Here is a 22754-nt window from a genome sequence, read left to right on the forward strand (position 1 = left end):
GGATTGGCGGACAGAATATCCCGTCTGCGTAAGGTTGCAGTAGGATGCTATCGGCCTCCCAATATACTGCGGGATGGCTGCAAAGTCCGCTCATTTCAGTGTATGACAGGCCTCCCAGTGTTGTATTATCTCGACAGGCGTCTGTAATAAACCCTTGTCAGTCCATCTGGATCAAGAACATTCAAACGCAGCATATCTTCAAGGAACCGCGTTCTAATAGTGTTGTAGAGGCCATAGGCTGATTCCATCAGAAGAATTGCCTCCACGACTCGTTCATATAATGGGTAATCAATCTGTTGTGTGAGCCAACTCACAACATATGCGCCCACCGCCTTGTGTCGCTCTCGCGCTGTTTCGCTAGGAATATGGGGAACTGCGAAGAGCAGCTTTAACAACACTACCATGTTCAGGTACTCTGTAGAAACGATTTCCATGCTCCAAATAAGTTAATTAGAATACATATTTTTCCTTTAAACCTTATTCTGTGGCACTGCTGTATGATTAATTAAGTGCCATCGTGAGCCCCTTGAGCATTTTGCGGTGCTCATGATAATAACTAGTGAAGTCAAAGCCAGCTGGAGATAGTAATAGATAAAAAATAGATAGTCATATGTGCTATAAGTTATAAGGTTAAATCCATCCTATCTAGACGATCCTAACAATATACATATCTCCGGTACGCTCAAAATAATATATATACAAAACCCCCTTCGTAATCATAACAAACAAACCAAGGCATATGTATAGCTCTAGGGTGCAGCTCCTGCCTTCAATACAGGTGAAGGAATACTGACTCCATTGTTCAGTGCCTCTTTCCCTGAAATTCCATCTTTTTCATTCTTAATTGTCGGTAAGGGGAGAACTGGTTGATTTGCTTGGAATCTTTTTACGCCGGAGAAGCTTTCTGGGGTATTCGCCTCCACATCTTCTTGAACTTCTTCGTACAGGTGTTGAATATGCCGGATCTCCTCATGAACGTCAAGCTCACAGTTTTCCAGGCAAAAGTCGCGTTCTCTCTGTTCAATGTGCTGCCTTATCTTGGCATATTGCGACTGGTGATAGCGCTTTCTATTCGGCAGGCCAGACCCTTTCAAATATGTCAAGTACCCAGCAATACCAGTATTAACTGCTCCGAATATAGTAACCAAAACACGCGGACCGTTCCCAGCGCCCAAGGCTGTCAGTGCTGCAGCGACGATCACCTGTATCCCCAAGCAACAACTTATTAGGAGCGTAAAAAAGCGGTATTCCCGTTTATAACGAGCTTCAGCGTTGACGACGCGGGTATATATGCCAACATTAGACGCTGGTCGACGGACTAGACTGGCCGTAGCGAGGCCTGCAGGTGTATCAATGCCAGTCAAGACTCTGAATGTCCTGAGCTTCGAGTGTGTCGATAAAAGACGCGGCTGACTTAACGAAGTAGCGGTTCTCCGGGTTCCATTTGCCCGCTCATTCGATTGCCCATCTAATTGGTCGTCGGTGGGAACGCTAACCAGCCCATTGATTTGCACGTCTGTTGGCCCATCTGCCAGTCTGTTTGCCTGTGGTACTGGAGACTCTGCCTCCGTGCCATAGCCCTTCTCCTCCCTATCCAATGCGTCAACTATACGCTTCACCATACCACGGTGGCTCCCATTCAGCAAGTCCTTGCTTGCCATGACGGCGTGAAAGACCAGACTGGCACAGAGGGTAAGCTAATGAAAGGGAAACGGCCACAGGAAATTTGAAACAGCCGGCTGAAGAAGTGCAGCCGAAGTTGACGCAGACGCTTGGTGTAGATGGGAATCAGCGAGGCATTGCTGGCTTTATGCAATGCCATCGATGATCCGCCCATTCTTATCAGCTGGTGCGTATTAACTAATTGATAGCAAATAGATGGACCCGAGTTGACCATCCCAGTGTGGGTTATATCGACCTCCACGGACCAATAATCACACGAGGCTGTGAGCCTATGGTCGTTTTCGGGTGATCCTCCACATCGCGAAGGAGTCGTTGAAGCAGGGAGTCAGACTCAGCTCGAAAAACAAACCAAGGAAAATTCCGTTCGTCGATCGCCCCAGGAGTGTCAGGCCTGGATTGGACAGCGTGCTGCGGCTATTCGGCCTGCGAGCCATCAAGACCATGCCACGGTGGGCATGGCGCTGCCTTGACGGGCGCTTGTAATAACAGAGGTCGACTAACACCAGACTAATGTGATTTTGGTAGGCTCGCAACGGCGCAGTACATGAATCAGGGGGTACGTGGGCATAGAGACAGGACTCCTTGAATAGGTCAGTTGTTCATCCAGAACCTGTCTTGCTGGCTAGTCTGTGGCATTTTGTTTTTATTCTTTCTGGATCCCATTAGATATTGCGAGCCGCATCCGGTTGGAAGGAAGGTGAAAGGGAAAGGCACATAGATGCTAGGGTTAGCTGTTTTGAAGTAAGCTGCGCGGAGATATAGCTGTGTAAGTCATTCCCAACGAAGACTTGTAAGCTATCAAGGCAAATGGAAAATACATATGTCATTAACAAGGCCGAACTGGATGCTAAAGAGGAGAAGAACTGGGGTGATATCTAAATACAACAAAAATAAATAACCTCCAACTTGCAGGGGGGAATGTCGTACGCATATAAACATTGAAAACAGTGGTCAACGGTGATTGGGTCAGTAATGGTGATAATCATAAGTCAAAATAAGCAGTATGGGCTACAAAGAGATAACGAGAAAAAACTCAGGGGTATACATGCAACAGAGGTTAAAGGAAAAAGAAGTGATGTGGAACGTATAGAAAAAATGTAAGGGATTAGGGGTAAACAGGACCTATTGCAATGGTCTGGGTGGCGCTGCTAGCATTCTTTCTTATCTTTCTCTGCTGCTGACTTCTCGTCTGCATGTTCTTTGCCGTCGGCGTCTTTATCGGATTCCTCACGTTGAGTTTCATCACCCGTATCCTCAGAATCAACAATCTCACCCCAGCCGGATCCACGGCGACTGACCCGTCCAGATGTTCCAGGGAGGGCGCTGCCAACCTGCATCCCAATACTTCCGGTGATGCTGTCGTTTCGGCCGTGGTGTGAATGTATACCGCTTCTCACACTGCTCCGGTCTGTGGCGAGTATTCCAGACATGGAATGGACGCTGGCTCTTTCATTATTAGAAGCCCCGCCTCGGTTTAGCACACCCGCTACGTTATGTGTAGACGAGCTGCTTTGGTCCACTCCAACAACACCACCGACATGACCGCTCAACATACTAAGCGGTAAGCTTTCACGACTGCCGCTAAAGAGAGACGAGGGCGCAAGTGCTAGAACCGACGCATTCGTGTCAAGAGAATTTCGTCGTCGACGCTTGGAAGATGATGCCAGGGTAAGAACAGAAGCGTTATCTGTCAGCAGGTTGTTTGCTGTGGCGCTCGAATATGTCGTGGGATTTGGATTCACGGCAAGATGTGGCGGAACGGCTGTAATTGGTGATGTAGGAAACTGATGCGTAAATTGGACACCTGGATGTTGGGTAGTGGCATGGTGAGATCCACTGTGGTGTTCGTTGCCCATACCAGCGGAATAGTGATTCGCATTTTGGGCTGCGTTGAGCTGCGTTGACGGAGCTGCCGATTGAATCGTCGTAAGAGTCGTCGTCAGCGAGCGAACTGACGGCGACGGGGATGAAAATGTGCTACCTTCTCCACCACCAGCAGGATTAAAGCCATTGCCGCCGGTAGCACAGGTACCGGCTTTGGAATAGCCTGCATCAGAGACAGTGGTTTCGCCAGTCGTAGAGAGCGTGGGAGCAGCGGATTTATCCCCAGTCGTAGGAGATGGGTCATCATACTGGGACAAATGGCTGGGTCGTATGCTGTTTGCCGGCTCAGAGAAGGAGAGGTGGCCATTCGTATGTTCTCCAGAGCTTCTATCTATTGGGCCGGATAGATATGGATTGTTATTCTTCCTGTTTTTAGTGAGCGTACTGGCTCCGTTTCGCTTGTTCGATGCATTGTTGGGGTTGCTGTCAGACGAGGAGCTCTTGAGATTGGTAAGGCGTTTCATCCAGTGGGAGAATGGTCGTCGTCTTGCATGGCGATCTGTAGCTGCATGTTAGCTTCTCCGCAAACTAAGGGCTTAGATTCTCTTTGAGTCTGCCGCTAGAGCATACCAGGTGATGATTCTGCACTTGTCATATTTAGACAGCTGGTAGTTAACCCGTCTCCTTCGTAAACGTTGGTATGGTGAAACAAGTGTCGTCGTGATGTCTTCTGCCTCGTTTCCCTGATGTCGCCCGGAGAGACCTGGCCTTGAGCGACGGCAGCGCAGGCAGCCTCGGTGCAGCCTTATATATATATATATGAATACCAGCAAGGGCCACCGTTTGCTCCCAGACACCCTCGCTCTATCCTGGTCCTTTGTCGCTGCGGATGCGGTGTCTCCCGTGTCGTCTCGTTTGCCTGCTGGTCTTCCTTATCAAACAACCTTCGAGATCTGGGACGTCTGGGGGGACCTGACGCGCTTAGTCAGCGTAAAGTATAACTTGAACACGTGATATCGCTACGGCCCAGTCTTTGGAGGCGACAACAACGGAGGAAGAGAAAAAGACATTCACATATATTGTCCCTGCTTCCTGTTGTATATTTATATTCACGTTAACTCGCCGGATACAGACCCTGCCGTGTCTCCTTGCAGCTCAGGAAATGTGACATACCTGGAGACATACGCTCATCTTGCGGGTCCTCAGCCATTTCGCTACCACGCTGGACGTAGGCTGGTGTCAAAGTGCCCCGGGACGAATTGAAGGAACTTTCTACTGCCAGCCATGGTATTTCAGGGCGATGAATCACCTATAAAGCGATCTCGCCTACTAGCTCCTTTGGAGAAAGGGTAACCCATCAATTTATACCGCCACTCCAGAGCGTTCCTTCCTACAGGCGCAGCCATAAACCAAACCAAACACCGGAATATATGCTTAGGTGTGCTTGATACCCGCGGTTCACTCGTTTGATTTATCATCTTTTGAAAAGCACAGCTACCCTAAGCAAATTTTTTTTGGACAATTTCTTTTTGGATTAGGCACGATCTGTGGGTGAAGGACAGAAGGGTTTATCACCCTGATACTACACGGAGTACTATGGATTCAAATGTCCCGATAATCCGCATGCTTCCTCGGGATGTGGCAGGGCAGATTAGGTCCTCATCAATCGTGACGAGCCTCAACAGTGTTATAGTTGAACTTATCAAAAATTCTCTCGATGCCAATGCATCGGCGGTCATGGTGAACGTTGATTTCCAGAAAGGCGCTTGTACTGTGGAAGATGACGGCATTGGGATACCTCCAAATGAATTTCATGAAAATGGAGGCCTCGGAAAGTTACATCGTATGTGCCGCAGATACCTTCTTATTTAATACCGGTGCTGATGGTTAGCGACTAGACACCTCAAAGTTTTATACCACAGGCCAAGTATATGGTCGCAAAGGCATATTTATCTCATCTTTGATATCCATGGCCTTAGTCACAATAACATCCCATAATATTTCATTTCAGGAAACAAATTCAGTCATATTCCGACATTCAAAACTTATTTCAAGGCTGTGTCCGGCACCCATTCAGCATGACCTCTTACACCCCCAGCATGGCACAAGAGTCGCCGTAAATGACCTTTTTAGCAATCTCCCGGTCCGAGCTAAACGCCGCATACAGGATCTTCGCAGAAATGAAGATATTGACCGCGAATGGGATGGCCTGAAAAGAGCGATAACAGGACTTTTGCTTGCATTTCAAAAGCCGGTCAAGGTGTACATCGTTGATGCATCTAGGTCACGAAAACAGATTTTTCGAGGTAAAGGACGGAATGCCCTTGACCTTCGGCAGGTAATAAAGGATGAAGACCAACATTCTTTTGATTTGGATCGTGTGCGTTCAATTCTGGGGAATGCAGGATATATTACTCCCTCGGATTTTTCGTCATGGGTTGCGGCATCAGCCCGAAGCTCCGATATCTGGGTAGAGGCTGCAATATCTCTGCAACCTGGCCCAACGAAGCAGGTACAATTCATTTCATCTGGAATTAACCCAGTTGATCCCCTTGGAGACGCAAATGTGCTGTTCTCTGAAATCAACCAGTTATTCGCGTCCTCTGACTTTGGACTGGAGCATTCTTCTCTTGGTGTTAGTGGTGGGATTAAAATGGCTACCGTAGGGGATACAGATGCACCCACAAGTTCTTCTATCAATATGATAAAGACCAAATCCAAGGGTGTCAATAGATGGCCACAGTTTTACGTCCAAGTTTCCACAACTCAGACCAGCTGCATTGATTCGCAGGGCTATGAATCCTTTCAGCCCAAAATATCCATCCAGAAACTTCTTGGAGTTATCAAGGCGTTGTTTCGCCAGTTCTTAGAACAATACCATTTCTTATCCCGGCATCCGCAAGGTATTAAGGGGGGTAGACAAGACCATTTGCCTGGGCCTGGCATTCCACAATCTGCACCAACCCAAGCTAAACGTCGGCATGACGAATCGTCTCCTAGAAGAAAGGACTCTACTACTTTTGATAAGTGGAAAGGTCATCCCGTGGAGCTGCAGCCGTCAGACGTCAAGGCACTCCCATTTAAGGATTTTGGATCGTGGTCAAGGGTTAAAGGCGCAAGAGGAGGTTTTTATGATGATATCTGCGCAGGTTTACCGAGAAGTAAATCCCAACCAGCACTCAAGAGGGATACTGGTATATGCGGCATCAACCCATCTTCTCCAACCCCTGAACCTGCCCCAGAACATGGAGGTGAAAGCGTTGACCAGACACTATCTGATACCACAGACACGGAAACAATTACAGAAATAGGCCCCGTATACGAGCATTCTACACCACCCTGTCCTATAAAGCCGCAAGATGAGCTAATGTCTTGGACGGACCCTCTAACGAAAAGGACCATATACGTCAACAAACGCACTGGGCAGACAGTACCACGCAAACCCGAGGTGCTCAAGCAAGCTCCAAATAGCCCATCCACAGTCCGACGGCTTACGGCTATCTACCCCTCAGGAAATGATGACCAGGGTCAGAAAAGGAATGAAACATCCCATTGGTTTGACTCGCTTTTCAAAAGCTGGAAGAATCCTACGTTCCCATTACCAGAACTTCCCATTCCATCCACGACATCGCATATACGCTACACTGAAAAGTGGTCCTCAAAGGTCACCACAGATTCCCATTGTCTAGGCTGCCAGAATCTCCAAGGTGGTAGTACACTGGAGGGGCTGATGGGAAGATCTGGCAGCCGGCTCAATAAATGTGCCCTCAAAAAGGCAACAGTCATCGCTCAAGTTGATCAGAAGTTCATCTTACTCCGGACCTCCCTACTTTGCGAGGGGAGAAAGGGTGAGGAAGCCTTAGTGCTGGTTGATCAACATGCTGCTGATGAGAGGTGCCGCGTGGAGGAATTGTTTGCTGCACTCTGTAATCTCTCACCCTCTGGTAATGTTGATACCACTAATCTACCAACACCCATAAGCTTCAGGATACCAGCTCAGGAAGCAAGATTATTCGAAGCACGCTCCGGGTATTTTTCTTCCTGGGGCTGCCTGTATCAAGTCCTAAGGGAGGCAGAGGGGTATTATTCCCTTGTGGTGAGGGGCTTGCCAACTCTAATAACTGAACGATGTCGAGTAGAGCCTAGGCTTGCCATTGACATGCTTCGTTCAGAGATCTGGGATCCAACAGAGATTTCCAAACCATCTATCAGATCAGCACTGGAAGAGTGTGGAAGCCAGGGATTTACTGAAAACGGCCTCGGAATGGCCGAAACCCATCACTGTTGGCTGCAGCGCATCAGCGGTTGTCCAAAGAAGATGGTTGATCTGATAGTCTCCCGTTCATGTCGGTCAGCTATCATGTTTAATGATGTGCTTTCCGTATCTGAATGCCAGAACCTTGTGTCTCGACTGGCAAAATGTGCTTTTCCATTCCAGTGTGCCCATGGCAGGCCATCAATGGTACCGATAATAAGCCTGGGATCCAGAAGTCAACCTGCCGGTTCAATGTGCAGCCCTCCTGAATTGGGCACATCATCATCCCTGGATCATATGACCAGCACAAGTCATCCTGATTTCGAACCAGCAGAACCCTGCTCGGACTTTGTCATTGCTTTCAGCAAGTGGCAGGACGATTCCCACTTGACATGAACCATATGGCATATATTTATTTATATAATTTTTGGGCAGAGAAATTTGACCCTGTATGATTATACCCGGGTTGCACAGAGTATAGATTCATAGTTTTGGTAATTTTTCATACTTTTTGGGTGTTGAAATGTTTCTTTTGCTATATTTAAAGTTGGACAACTGGTACGGGCCGATCTTTGGGGCTGTGACAGGTGTTGGATCTCAAACTTGGGCCTTACATACCCGCTTGGTGATTATCTGGGGATATCTCACTGGAGCTCCCAATTACACTGAAGCCGCAGCCAACACCCGCCGTGTTCAACACGGCAGAGGACACCTGAGACGGGCCATTTTTGCTTCGCCTTCGAGCATAAGCCAACCGGGAAGCTGTGAATACGGAATGGGAAAAAGCAACCCCCGAATATTTCTGGCCGTTGCTGCACGCATCCCTGAGCCATCACACAGTCGCCTTACCGTATCCCCTTAACCGCCCAGATGCAAATGAATGAGAATCTGCAGCTTTGATTGGTCATGTGATTAAGTATCCCGCGGATTCCGCCATGAGCGCGAGCCGGGGGCAGGCAGGGGACAGGCCATGCAATATGCGGTGCAAGATGCAGAGGGTGGCCTGGTCGTACATGGGAGGTGGCAGGGGAATGCCGGGACGTCGCTTGCCCTGCATCTTGCAGCTGTGGCAGCTGCAGCCGGTTAATCTTTAGCGCGACCTTGACCGACTCGAACGACGTTGGCCTGCGAAGCCTTAAGATGCAGAGGTATAATATCACCGCCAGACACATGTATAACTCGCTGTCGGCACATGCCCGAAGGAAATAGATCCATCCTCGCATGTCAGCCACGGTTTATTTTGAAATGCTGAGGGAATTACGTACTGCAAATCGTTTAGTTTGCAAAAAAAAAAAAAAGGGGGGGGGCTTTCGGCCGGCGCCTCTCGAGACAGAGCGACAAAGGAAAAGGAAGCGAGAGATTTACACGAATGCACAGGGTCCTTGATGAGAATCGAATAAGTACTAAACATTAAATCTGCCTTTTTCTAAATACTTAGTGTCCTGCCTTCCCCCTGACCCACAAAGTAGCTGAAAAGTAAGGAAATGGGTATACATGCCCTGGTCCGGTCCACCTCGCCATTTTGAAAACCGCACTCGCGTGCTTCCTCATGTAGATAGACGCACCAATGATTAACAGGACGCGTCAAGACATAAAACAAAAAAACAACCTAGATGCCATGGGTGTGGAAAAAAGAACAAGCCATAAGAGAAAAAACAAGCAGCCGCCCAACGGGGTATTTCCACCACCTTCAGCTCTAGATAACATAAGTATATAACAAACAGGTGGAGCAAATTGCTTAAATAAACAGTTGAATTTGCAGGAAAAACATAAACGTATTGACAACTAAGGTGGTATGGGATATCAGGTTAAAAAGCAACGAAAAATAAAAATAAAAAAGGCAGATAAAGAAAAGCCTCCTGTAAGTGAGGAAAGAGTATGTCCGTATGGAGAAAAATGGGAAGAGATCTTTGTACGGCGGCGGTAGAGAAATGGAGGGAGAGAGGGAGAGTCGAGCCAGAGGAGAAAAGGTACTATCATGAAGGTCATAAAATCATAAAACATAAGTTTAAGGGGGAAGGTCGGGAGTAGATCCAGGGGAATACGGCATAAGATGTTGAAGATGAGAGTTAAACACAAAAGGTATCATCATCACGCAGCTGGAACTTTGAGTTTGGAGCCATGAGTCCAGGCTAAGAAGTCGAACTTTTCCTTCGTATTCTCCTTAGCGAACAGGGAGGGACTGGGTTCGGTTGGAGATCCGCGGGGCGTAACTGCACGCTCCCTTGGCTCCAAAACGAGAGATCGACGGTAGTATTGCTGGAAGCTTTTGTCGCCGGCAGATCGAACACGGACAAGTTGGTCCTGTATCCATGTCTGGAGTTCTGGGACCTCGCGAAGTCGATAAGGGATCTGGAATCGCTGGAGCTCACTGATGATTTTGGCGGTCTTCATGTGCTTGTCGAAATTGATGACTTCAATGGAGCTCTCGTCGCCAGCAAGAGTACGGGTATCTTGGTTGCCGTGATCGACGAAGGTCAGGTCCGTGAGGTAGGTTCCGACAAATGGCAGGCATGGTGGTACGTGGTTTTGTAGTCGTTGTCGGAGGACTGCGTAGTTGCGGGACACATCGACGATCTCCCGGAGGCTTTCCAAAAGGTTCTTCGTTTTGGCGGGGACAATCTCCCATGTACGCTTGAGGCGAGAAATGGTGGACGAATTAAGAGAGCAAATGATGGCCATAAGGGTGTCATAGTTGTTTAGCTCAAGGCACTTGGCGGCAATCTTGACCCATCGCTTGACAATCACTGCTCGCTTCTTGGGCTCTTCCAATTGCAAGATAGAGTCGGCGACCAGGTTGGCAATGTCTGTAGATAGAGTAGACATGGCCCGAACATTGACGGCCAAAGAGCCGGTCTTCTTCATCCATTCGGTGGAGAGAAGCTCTTCCGGGAGGATGGAGCAGAAAATCTGAGACTCTTTGATCGTGATTTGACGGGCAATCTCAAGGGGATCAAAGTCGAGGATGCTGACATTGGCGCCACCATTCTTCCACTGCTTCAAGAGGTTGAGCTGGCTCTTAGTCATATTGGGCTGAGGTAGAGGCTGGTCTGGGCTGACATATTGAGCAATGGAGGTATTTGTCTTTCCAACGGTGGAGATCAGACGTGGGACCACAGGCCCCTGTAAGGAGGAAACCTTTTCGACCAAATCAATCAAGCGCTTACCAGCGGTAGGCAACGTGATTAGGAGTTTAGTCCTCGCGAAATTAAGGATCGTTGGCAGAGCGATGTCATCAACATCGTGTCTCCAATGGGCCTCGAGCCACCCCTTGAAGACGTTGTATACGCGGAGGCGGACGGGTCCTCCAGCTCTGGGGGTCTCACCGATGTAGTCGTAGCGGTCGATCAAGACTTCAGCAAACTCAACAGGGGTGGTGAAATGTCGGAATGTGAGGTAGAATGTTGAAACGAAGAGTGCGTCGGGTGTCGATTCATGACATGTTAACTTCTCGACCAGAGCGCGGAGGCTGCCACCAGTCACCTGGCCATCCTTGAACATGAGCTCGTGGGCGTAAGTCTTCTCTAACAGGCTGTCCTCATCTCCATCGGATGAAGTTGACCCTACTTCTGTTTGAGAGTCTTCCTTCATTGGGGATTTAGGTGATTTAGGAGACTTATGGGTGACACTGGCAGGCGAAACTGGACGCGTAGGCGTTTCGGCAACCAGTGTACTCTCAGTTTCAGTTGGCTCGAGTGTAAGATCCATGTCGTTGTCCTGGGGAAGTGGTATGTAGATGGCTGGGTCCTGCTGCCAAGGCACATCGTTGGTAGATTTGGTAGGCGAGTATGCATGGAATGATTTAGAGAGGTCATGCTCGGAATTTGAATTGAACGAATCACTGAAATCCGTGAATGCGGTGAAGGCGGAACTAAAAGATTCATCAAAGGGGGAGGTTGGGGTACGGAGAGTTGAAGCGTCAGTGAAGGATGAAGGTGTCAGGGATATGGATGAAACGGAGCCGTCGGGAATTTGGAGTGGCAGAGGCCGCATAGACAGTTCATCGTCTGGCTTTGTAACTGTGGCTGAGGCGACCTCGTCGGTCCTTTCTGGTAATACTTTGTGGTTGGTTGGTGTTGTGATATCCTCCGTGCTGGGCATGGTAATCCCCAGACCAATGTTCTCCAGCTCAAAATCCCCAATCTGCTCCAAGACTGTTCTGGCTCTCGAGACACAATCTCCAGCACCACGCACACAGTCGGTAGCCGCATCTACCAGGCGTTTTCCATCCCCTGGAACAAAAATGGTCTCATCGTCGGGATTAATAGGGGTGCGGAACGTGTTTTGGGTAGCGTTGACGAGCTCAGCGATGTGGTCGTACATGGTATTCTTTGATCTTTCCAGTAAGAAAGATCGGTGTAGATCGCGCTCCCACACCTCTTCGACGACTGATAGCAGGGTCTTACAGGACTGGACAGCTTCTTGTGTTGTGACTATCAATTCTGTTGATGAGGGTGACTGTAGATGCAAGCCGATAAATGATCCAAGGACGCCGAGGAATCCGTCATGGGCAGCAGTTAACCGTCCTGAAGCTAGATTCGGATTCTTAGTTGTGTGACCACTGTATGATATTCTGTGAGATAGCGATGGTCGTTTTATTCTGATAGATGCTGGACGTTGTGGTGTTTCACGGCCGGATTTCTGGCTGACTATCGTGGTAGAGTTGAGCAAGCTGCGGTCACCGAGGCTGCCTCTCCAGCTGCTAGAGGAGGTTGGTGTGCCGATAGAGCTGGTTGCGCGTTGAGACGAGAAGCTAAAGGAGCCATCGACCGGTGGAGTAAGAGGTCCCTTGAACATGGTGTCCATTGTATTCGATGAGTTTGTGTTGTCCAGATGATCCAGTGCCCTTACAAGCCCGACTTCTTCACTCCAAACGTCCAAAAACCGAACTCCTCTGGTGACTATGCGGAATGCCTTGAGCAGCATCAGGTCGAAGATGTTGTCCAGACATGTCTCAAAGTGCCGTCCGTTTGCAATGTCCTGCAATTGCTTCGCTAGTTTGACGAGGGACGATAAATCCGAGAGAAGAGCCTTGCGGTTCCGCCGTAGTCCATCGACTCTCTTCACGAGCCGGCAGTCTCTTGTCAGACATTCTGATTTCTCCTATATTTAACTGGTAAGCAAAAAAGATATATATTATCCAGAGTTACGAGGGCAAAAACATAAAAAGGCCTACCAGGAGAAACCGGACACCAGCAATCATGCCTCTCATGTAGTCCTGGTTTGAGAACTGATGGAGAGTGGATCCGCTGCCTCCCCTGATGACGTCCCAGAAGTCCATCAGGGCCTTGAGCAGCGGGTGCATCTGCTGAGGGTCGTAGGCCTCGCAGTAGTTGGTTGGCAGCCATCCCCTGGCGCCAGTCTCTAGCAAAGTACCATCAGCCCAGCCGTTGGTATGCACCGAGTGGACGAGGATGACGTCTCCCTGGTCCAGCGGCAGAGTCACAGTCGACGAGGAGATCGGTCCGTCTGGATGGAAAGGGTAGAAGGCTCTCAGGTAGTTATGGAACAGTGACCGTCCCTGGCCGCTTCGGTCGACCATCTCTTCACGGGAGCTATGCGGTGTCAGCGGCGGCGTCATCCGTAGCTGAGCATTCAATGCAGTTATGAGTCTGTTGTTGGTCGCCACGGCCAGTGATCCTGCATCGTCCGCGGCAGTATAAATAGGGCTGGTCGTAGCAGTTGCTGATGCTAAATCCGTCGTCGTCGTCGTAGTGGTAGTAGTAGTAGTAGTAGTAGTCGTAGTAGCGGCGGTGCTGAGGTTCAGGGGTGCCACATATTCGGCGTTCGATTCCATGATCCACGCAGCACTATAAGAACAATGGGCAGCCAGAAGGAGAAGAGCAAGACGAGAAGCCCGCTAGCTGTCAGACCGTCCTGCTTCTCCCGCCTTCGTCTCCTGCTTCTGCGTCCTTCGCGGGCGGTTCGAGATCCCAATAGCGCGAGATCGAGGACAAGCTCCGGCTTGGTTGCGATCAACAGCTCCCTCTGGCTCGATAGTCGGCCGGCGTCCTCAACATAGATCCGTCGCCTGCGCTCGCGGGTTGCCGGTCTGCTGCGGTCCTCGGCCGGCGCTGGCGTGCTGTGCGTGGCTTATAAGACCACGGCCGTCCTGCGTCTGCTCCGGAGGCAATATATACTGGGGAAATATGAACAGTCAACAAAAAAACCTGGTCAACCCAACTGGTGGCGACTGACATGTGACCTCGCAATGGGCGGTTTTGCTGGATGCCGGAAGTGGAAGAAACCAACTACTCACCACGACGTGCAGCTCTATGCTCTGTGCTTCTCGGGTGTTTCTTGTAGCAGAAGATATGTTTTCTGTTCTCTAGAGGACAGCCAGCATCCGCCTGGCACCTGTTTGCCTGCTCTTCGGCTCCGGGAGGCGAGCTTGCGCGTGCTGGTCGAGAGATATACACAGGTGAAACCGCCTGCTAGAGAGAAACGGGAGGCACGCCCGCGAGCAGTCGGAGGAGAGGTGATGATAATAATCAATAATATGAATCAATGGGAAAAGGGAGTCTAGTCAGTCGGTCGGTCCAGGACTCCAGCGAGGCAGTGCTCTCTCTATACTCCAACTGTCCCTCGGGGGTCGTCCCGGATCAGGTTAATTCGATGGAAAAACGTCACAACAGCTCGCGTTGATGATCCTCAGGAGACTTGAACGGCCGTCTATCGTCACCTCTCTCCACCAAAGGCTCCAACTTGGACCCCAGGGCTACGGAAGCCAGATAGCGAGCTGTTTCAGGAAGAGAACGTGAACGATGCAAAGAGGGTCCCAGGAACAGGAAAGGCGGGCGGACAGATGGGGGCAAGCTATGCAAGCAACAATAAGAAAAAGCTTCAATCGAGGTCCCAGCAGCGCCGGTGATATCAAATTGGCTTGGTCCTGCCTCGATGGAGTAGGTATGGAGGTGAAGACAGAGGAGAAGATGATGGAGATTGGAGAAATAATGGGAAAGGAGAGGGAGGAAGAGAGGGAGACAGGGAGGGAGAGTATGCGTGCGTGTGTATGTGTCAGAAAGGAAACCTCCCGGTCCCAGAATGCTGGACACCATGTGCAGTCTACCTTCTGGAGTCACAGCAAGCAGACCTGTCTCTCCCTCCAGTATTTTTGCCCTCCTCTCTGTTCCATGCACGCTTGATGGAAGCTCAATGGGGCCGCTCATTAGCTGGGAGCAACGGGGGGCCCGGGAGGTCTTACTTCACTAGGTTAGTATGGACAGCCCGCCCTGGACCTTGTGTGGATTTGCCATAAATTTTGAAAGTCATAATAATCAATACGAGAAATATTATATATGCTAATGCCAAAGAGACTCGAAAAACAAAAGGAAAATCAAGCCAGAAAAAGAAATAAGGCACTCCTCGATGTCCTTTTTCTCCCTTCCCTTTCCTTCCCAGCGGGATGCGCTAGGGGGGGCAAAAGCAAAAAAGAAGAAGAAAAGCGCCCAACGTGTGTGAAGGCCGGCACTTTTGACAGCTCTTCGAACATCCTCTAGGAAAACATCCTACATATCCTGGTGGATATTCGACGTTCTAATTGTCCAATCCGTTTCGCCACATTCGACGCACAACCATGTCGCCTGCATAAAGCGCTGTCTTGGCCAGCTCCAAATCCCTGACCATGACCGTTTTGCTTGTTCCCTCCTCTGCATACGGGGGGTGGAGAGCAGTAAACAAACCGCTCTGCGTCTTTCTCCTCCTCTATTTTTTTTTTTTTTTTTTTGTCAGACATTTCTAAGTATCTGTGGGCACGCGCCCTCTAGCGCATTGGGAGCGAGCAGAGCTTTTTCCAACTTTATACCCACTGCGCGCGGCAACACCCCCATAGTCCCCTTATTCTTCTGCACGTGTAGTGCGGAAGGCGGAAAAAGGAGAAGACGGGGGAGAGAGAAAGGGGGAGCGTTGACCTGGACGATGCCCAGCCGACTTTCAAATCTGCCCTTAACGCTCTGGCAGGTTGCCCACGAGACGAGACCCCAGAAGGAGAGAAATGAAATACAGACTATCGCCGTCCTGCGGTCCACGAAGAGGGCTAGGCTACATGAAAATTGTGACTATTAAGCAAATCATGGGCGATGGAAACCCTGAAGGTCAAAAAGTACTAAAAGTACTTTTTTACAAGAGAACGGGCGCTGTGCACGATATGTGTATACTTACCGCTTGTGTACTCGGTATGAAAAAATGTATGGCCGATATAGTGCGTATGATAGGCGGTCGAGATGTATCCTGAGCGAGCATCAGCGTATCACGGCCTTGCCCCAGTCCAAGCCAAGACGCCGACTGCAGAACAAAAGCCTCCCTCACACACCGATTGCTGGTTGGTTTTTGCTGAAATGCTGGCCAGGGGATTGGGTTGTTTTTTACCTTGCTGCTTCCATCGGTTTTTTACAGGGGTTCCCTGTAAACCGAGTGTGGATCAAGTCCACCTTCCGACTACCTTCCGGCTCAATCGCCTGAATTGGCTGTGTACGGAGGATGTCTCGGTTGTACAAGAAATATCCTGTGTGTTATTTCGCAATTATTATTCTTAATTGTTGTTGTTATTATTGTGTTGCCTGTTCTTTCTCGAAGAATGCTCCTTCGTTACGCAAGAAGAACAAATTTCTCACGGCCATTCGTGATGCTCCCCAACAGGGTGAAGTCTTAAGCCAGAGGCAACAATGTGCTGGATTACTCGAGGGGCTTACTAGTTAAGTTGCTTAACTAGCCCGCTTCTTCCTCCCTCCTAAGTACGAACAGAGTTCTGTGGTGGAGATCTCCATTGCATGGTGAAATCACATTCTGGCTCGTTTTGATGGAGGGCGGGCCATGTCCAAAGAGTCGTGCCAACAAGCCTGCCAGTTGTTGTTATTTTGTTGCTGTTTGCTGCTGCTGCTGCTGGATCCTCTGCTCCTCCTTAGAAGCCTCGTTCGCGCAACAGGCATGCAGCACATCAATCCGGGATACAGAGTTACCGAACACTCCAGCGGAAACGCGCGGGCATGAAGTTAAACGGGACGTTCACTCAGTCTTCACTTAAAAATAAGAAAAAAAACGACGAGGCGGTATGCAGAAGGGCTGCAGAAGAACGTCAACATCAACAACACAAAAACAAAAGCAAAACAAATGGATGAGCCTTGGAAGGTGTCCTAGCCGTCAACATGATGACTGATACGATGCCAACGGTGAAGAAGAATCACACGTTCTCTAAGAGTGTCACTATCACTCGTGGAGCCGGGCAAGGCAGGGAAGAAACGATCATCGCCATGATTCTCCTATTTCCCCAACCTTAAAAAAAGCAACCATGCACAACCGTGAATTATGCATGTTTTATGGTTGCCTTTAAAAAGCTATGTAATCAGCCTCTGCCGCGCCCAGTTCACATGTCCTCCGCTTTGTCCTTGGAGGTACCTTTCAGAGCAGTCAGATTTACCCTTCTGATTCCCTTCCGTCCGACGTGTCAACCTCAAACTCCTCGGAGGGCTATCTCTTCCTCGCTCTCTTTCTTCCCATGATAAAGGAAGTTCGGAGGTCAAAAGAAAAAAAAACATCAGTCTCTCAAAACAGCCCGTTACCACCGTGATGGCGCCTTAGTGTTGATAAAAAGGCATTTTCCGCCGTCACCCCTAGTGATCAACGAGTGGCTTCATTTTGGCTTCGCTTGAACTTTACTCGTATGGAAAGCAAAGGAGCCCGTACGACAAACCTGCACACTCTGATTGGCGCATATACAAAAACGCCTCCAGCGCTCGAGGTTCGGTGATGGTCTTTGTAACTAAGCTAAGCTTGGTGACCCTCAGTGAAGAGCGGAGGCGATTCAGTAGGCACAACGCCTCTCAAGCCCCCCAACCAGCACACAATTTATTCATAGTATCCGTACTCCGTACTCCCTACATCGAAGGGCGCCATCCTCTCACGCACAACGTGTACGGAGTTCTTCCGTACAACCGCAATGCGCACAACGAAATCAAGGGATCTTGGACGATCAACCGAATCTTTTACAGGGACACTAGATACTCAGTGTATCGCAGCCAAGCTCTGGTGACTGAACGCAATCAACAGAAAGCGGCGAGAAAAGCTCGTGCTCAACCCAAAGTACGCCTCGAAGCGGGTTTCTTCTTCCTCTTCTTTTTTTCCCCCCATCTTGTTGGGTAATCCCTAAATTTAGATATTGATTCAGAGCCATTCACCTAGCCTTCAAAGTGAGAGTGGATTCCAGACTGCGTAACATTTTTTTAACATGTTATCTTTAACCTCCAGAAGTTAAGACCCAGAGTGGTTTAAAACCCAGAGACACGGTTATACGTTTCGGAGTGCATCCACCCGGCTCATATGCATCAATCATGACTTTCCGCCTGGCCCTGTGCACTGGATGATGTCCAAACTCGCATCCCTTGGCTGTGCGTTGTGCATGCCTCTTTCCTTTGCCTGGCCAGCCAACGGCCAAAGCACAGCATACGTGGTACTCTTTTGTATGGGCATGTGTTCGCAGAACCTCAGATTCCCATTCGACTGGTCATATCCCGGATCATATATCGCATATTAACCGTATGACTTCATATGGGCCCCTCTTCCTCATAACTCCTTCTTCCGTGTCTTCTCGATGGTGAAACAAGTGCTATAACTCCGGAGATTAATGAGAAAAAAAAAGGAGGCTTGCAAGCGATTAATTAATCGACACTCGTGCCAGGCAGCTTTTTATATTTTACGTTCTCCTTACCCGCCCCTGATTTCGCCTTCAACAGTGCCTTGAATACCACTTTATTATTCTTGCCATTCTCATGATTTTCTCTGTGTACAGAGTACAGGCTCGAGGGCAGGCCAACACCATACTAGATGCTCAGGCCCCTGGCTAGCCCTTTGCCTTTGCGCCCAGGCATGAACCGTGTGGGGATAGAGTTATTCTGTCGGTAGCGACTTCTCCGTTGCCAAATCAAGCCTAGCTGTGAATATTTATATTCGGAATGGTCTGCCAACTGCAGCTGCAGCAGGGGGTTGCACTCGGGACCATATCGTAATTGTGCATTCCAACTGAAAGAAACGGAGGTTGTCTAACTAACACCTAGTCGATATCATATTATATATGGAGTTTTCATGCTTGTATCTGTATCCTTTCCGGCCACAGTTTCCTCCCCCCCCTCTCTTTGGCCGATGAGGCGGGTTGTCACCATGTGCAGAGCACAAAGGGCCTGACCCGTGCTCTGCACGCTCAAAGCCTGCTAAGCAAATTGCCGGGTTCAAGGCAGTCAACCTCTGCGCACCTAACTACCTCTTCGGGATAGAAGAGCCCAGGTTTATTCCACCCTCAAGCGTTGCCGGCTTCCGCCTTTGTTTTGTTGCATACTCCAACAAAACCATGCCATGGTCTCATGGAGACGATCACCGACGGAGGTACGGACTACGGAGTATACTCCGTAAGGTTACTATTATCCCTAAGGACGAAAAAGATTAAGAAGAGTGGGACACGATGTCCAGGAATGACCCTGTCTAATGCTCTGGAGTACGGAGTATCTCGTACGGAATATAGTCATGGTAAAAGGGGCTGGGCAGGGGGGTTTGAGCAACAGGACAGAGATCTGTCCGCCTCGTCCATCGGCTCTAACCATCTCCAAGGGAGGACTATTTGTACTGGCCGCAGGCGGCTGCAGATTTACAGGCAGAAAGGAGAGTGGTTGGCTTCCCAGGCTGATGGTACCGAGTTATCGCCTGGGACGAACTGAATGCATGCTCGATTGCCTGAAGTGGACGACGGTTGAGTTACACCAGTGCTTCACCACCACATAATCTTAATAACGGTCAATATATGGCGCCTATATATTCCCGCAGCTCCGGCGCCACATTGAGTCCGTCGAACCCATAGAGTGCTCCATAGAATAATGAAAGATGAACAGAGAAAAACAAGGCGAGCGAAAGGAAGAAGAAGAAGCAGCAAAAGTACTTTTAGGGGCCCGAGAGCCGCTTCCGAAAGCGGACGCTTTTTAGGGCTTCGTTGCTTTGTCACCATAGATAAGATAAGATTGCACGTGATATCGGAGATAACGCCAGCGGAAGAGAATAACACAGCAGGAAAAAGAGCCAGAAAGACAAAGACGGCGAGGAAGAAGCAAAGCAGAAGGCCGACAGAGCAGAAGGTGTTGCCATTGGGTGTGGTACTGATAGCCCGATAGCCCTGGAGCGAGCAGGAAGGAGATCCATCACTTCCTCCTTTTGGGAAAGACACAAGTAAAAAAAAAACAGGGAAAAATGGCTTCCTTTACGATCAAAGTGCCTTGCTCATCCGCCAATATCGGGCCCGGATTCGATGTTATTGGTGAGTTCCGGTCAATCTGGTTTCAATAAATCCCCTATCCTTGAGTATTATTGCTGCCAGGCATTCTACCCTGGTGAAGGTCTCATTGAAGGCCGGGATCATCCCCAGACAAGCATAAATCCGAGATGGCATGGGCTAACGATATACCGTGCTAGGCTTGGCACTATCTATATACCTTGAGTTGCATGTCACGACGAAGGTCCCCAGCTCGCCTTCATCTTCCAGTCTTCGATTGAATTGCGGAATAACATATGAAGGAGAGAACCCTGATGAAGTCAGTCTTGACCCGGAAGTAAATTTAATTACCAGAGTGGCACTATACGTGCTCCGGTGCCACAATCACCATGCATTTCCCGTTGAGTGTCACGTACACATCAAAAACCCGATCCCATTGGGACGTGGATTGGGATCCAGCGGTGCTGCGGTGACTGCAGGTGTCGTCCTGGGCAATGAGGTTGGAAAGCTAGGCCTCGATAAGGCCAGAATGCTAGACTATTGTCTCATGATAGGTGAGGGCACCTCTGCCTCTTCCTATCCTCTCTCCACTTCGTTGATACTAATTCGGCTTGTTTTCCGTAGAGCGCCATCCCGATAATGTTGCTGCTGCTCTTTATGGTGGCTTTGTTGGCACATATCTAAACGAACTAAAGCCTGAAGATCTAGCGTGGAAGGAGATCCCCCTTAGCGAAGTGCTTCCTGCCCCCGCTGGTGGAGTAGATACTGGCATCAAACCACCTAAGCCGCCAGTTGGAATCGGCCACTACAAGAAATTCCCCTGGGCAAAGGAAATCAAAGCGATTGCTATCATACCCGAATTTGAACTTCCCACTGCAAAAGCAAGAGAGGTCCTCCCTCAAACATACTCGAGAGCTGATGTGGTAAGTCCTCTCTTTTTACATTTCCCGCTTCGGGAGGATCGGCACTAATATGGATGTTACATTTAGATATATAACCTCCAGCGTGCAACCCTACTTCCTTCAGCACTGGGCCAATCTCCCCTTGATCCCGACATGATCTATCTTGCGATGCAAGATAAGGTGCACCAGCCTTATCGTAAGCATTTGGTGCCCGGATTGACTGAAATCCTAAGTTCAATGAATCCAACCACCCAACCGGGCTTGCTTGGCATTTGCCTTTCAGGGGCAGGTCCGACGATATTGGCCCTTGCGACAGAGAATTTCACGCAAATCGCTGAAAGAATAATAAAGAAGTTCGAGGCCAACAATGTCCGATGTAATTGGAAAGTGCTAGAGCCTGCAGATGATGGTGCTACCGTAGTTTATCATTAATAACTAGATAATATGACCATAAAGAACTATTCTTGTCATCAACCCGTCGTATTTCTAGAAATAGCAGTTGATTCATCACCATGTAGAAAGTAATCATTATTATGCGAGGTCCGAAGCTTATTGTAACTACCGTGGGCGTTTGTTGATCAGTTATACAGGCTGTTTTCAAGATGCATTTGGAATATACCCTAGATTGTTTCTATTTCAGTACAATGCACCTACTGATAATGGTTTCTAGTGTGCTAGAATATCCCCTCCATATCCAAATCAATAAACTCTGGGTTCCCAACACCCATATCTGTAGGATTTAACATATCGTCAAAAATGCTCGCATCCATATCTGAATGAGCCATAGTTACTTCAGTCCCAGCGGGTGGTGCAGTCACTCCTTCTGCCGTAGCTGAATCCAGAATTGCGTCTATGGTGCCAGGAGTCGCATCGGTTCCGGTAGCGGTGAGATTTTGGTGCTGCTGGTCTTGCTGCTCTGCCTGCTGAGCTACGTCTATTTGCATCTGTCCGTCTCCTTCGACGCCTGTAAGGTCCATATTTGCCATAATATTACCAACGTCGATATTTTCAACTCCCTGGGGTATTTGTGGAATAGAAGTAAGGGTATCAACACGTCTAGCCAGCCGAACAATGAGCTCAGCTCGGTGAGGTTCATACTCTATCATCTTGGAGAGGGACTCTCTCTGAAGGTTAAGTGCATCTCTAAGATTGAGCATTTGGCGGCGGGGCAATGAATCCTTCAAAGAACCACCCACCGATTGATACGCTGCTTGTTCCAACGAGAAACACTCACGCATCGGTGCACATATCAAAGTTGCCGCGATATCAATGGCCAGGTCACCACTCCCGGTTTCACTCTGTAACTTAAGTTCTTCAAGTATTCCCGCTAGAACTCGGACAGAACCTAGATGTTTCAATCCAGCTAATAGTTGCCTATGGGTATAGCTTGGGGGAGTCATACTGATCTCAGGATCTGTGCTCCAGAGTACCAGTGACGAGAATGTGTTTCGAATCCCTGTGACCATTCCACCAGGGGCAGAGCTGGATCTCCATCCTTCCAATTCGGAACGATTAGAAGTGCCCGTCCGTTGAAAGGATTGATACGGCTCAAGTGCTTGAAGGATGGGTTCAATATCTGTTCTCAAAGGGTGACGGGCTTTTGCAGTTCTCAGTTTATCGGCAAGCTCTCGTGCCGTAATCGATAGTACCGTACGATGGATTTCCTGAGCCTCTCCAGATATAGAGGTAGGCTTTACAAGGGTAGCTAGAAGTTTAAGGGTAGTGGTGAGATCGGTGCCAGACTTCCAAATATGTTTGCCCATCCACGATAGGGCCATTACCAGCGAGGGTAGCAGGAAGGGCTCTAATAGATCTTCAAGGTTGTTAATCCAACGCACCCCAA

General features: G+C 49.1%; 7 protein-coding genes across 7 annotated transcripts; 3 read left to right on the forward strand and 4 right to left on the reverse strand.

The window, feature by feature from the left end:
- Positions 1-749: 749 nt before the first annotated feature.
- On the reverse strand, positions 750-1661 carry ARB_01689 (uncharacterized protein; the record flags this gene model as incomplete). Its single annotated transcript, XM_003012135.1, has 1 exon — positions 750-1661. One exon carries the CDS (start codon positions 1659-1661, stop codon positions 750-752), a length of 912 nt encoding a protein of 303 aa, XP_003012181.1.
- A 1170-nt stretch (positions 1662-2831) lies between these two features.
- ARB_01690 (uncharacterized protein) lies at positions 2832-4031 on the reverse strand (the record flags this gene model as incomplete). The annotated part of the gene is made up of 1 exon (XM_003012136.1): positions 2832-4031. The coding sequence occupies one exon, from the start codon at positions 4029-4031 to the stop codon at positions 2832-2834; it is 1200 nt and encodes a 399-aa protein (XP_003012182.1).
- Positions 4032-5103: 1072 nt separating this feature from the next.
- On the forward strand, positions 5104-8158 carry ARB_01691 (DNA mismatch repair protein (Mlh3), putative; the record flags this gene model as incomplete). The annotated part of the gene is made up of 2 exons (XM_003012137.1): positions 5104-5350; positions 5406-8158. 2 exons carry the CDS (start codon positions 5104-5106, stop codon positions 8156-8158), a joined length of 3000 nt encoding a protein of 999 aa, XP_003012183.1.
- Positions 8159-9853: 1695 nt separating this feature from the next.
- On the reverse strand, positions 9854-13559 carry ARB_01692 (uncharacterized protein; the record flags this gene model as incomplete). The annotated part of the gene is made up of 2 exons (XM_003012138.1): positions 9854-12865; positions 12939-13559. 2 exons carry the CDS (start codon positions 13557-13559, stop codon positions 9854-9856), a joined length of 3633 nt encoding a protein of 1210 aa, XP_003012184.1.
- Positions 13560-14526: 967 nt separating this feature from the next.
- On the forward strand, positions 14527-14907 carry ARB_01693 (uncharacterized protein; the record flags this gene model as incomplete). The annotated part of the gene is made up of 1 exon (XM_003012139.1): positions 14527-14907. One exon carries the CDS (start codon positions 14527-14529, stop codon positions 14905-14907), a length of 381 nt encoding a protein of 126 aa, XP_003012185.1.
- Positions 14908-19627: 4720 nt separating this feature from the next.
- ARB_01694 (uncharacterized protein) lies at positions 19628-21343 on the forward strand (the record flags this gene model as incomplete). The annotated part of the gene is made up of 6 exons (XM_003012140.1): positions 19628-19678; positions 19818-19888; positions 19927-20054; positions 20210-20563; positions 20634-20932; positions 20999-21343. The coding sequence occupies 6 exons, from the start codon at positions 19628-19630 to the stop codon at positions 21341-21343; spliced, it is 1248 nt and encodes a 415-aa protein (XP_003012186.1).
- A 242-nt stretch (positions 21344-21585) lies between these two features.
- Positions 21586-22689, reverse strand: ARB_01695 (uncharacterized protein; the record flags this gene model as incomplete). The annotated part of the gene is made up of 1 exon (XM_003012141.1): positions 21586-22689. The coding sequence occupies one exon, from the start codon at positions 22687-22689 to the stop codon at positions 21586-21588; it is 1104 nt and encodes a 367-aa protein (XP_003012187.1).
- Positions 22690-22754: the final 65 nt, after the last annotated feature.

Source organism: Trichophyton benhamiae, assembly GCF_000151125.1.
Source record: "Trichophyton benhamiae CBS 112371 chromosome Unknown contig01094.0, whole genome shotgun sequence".
Taxonomy (NCBI): Eukaryota; Fungi; Ascomycota; class Eurotiomycetes; order Onygenales; family Arthrodermataceae; genus Trichophyton; species Trichophyton benhamiae.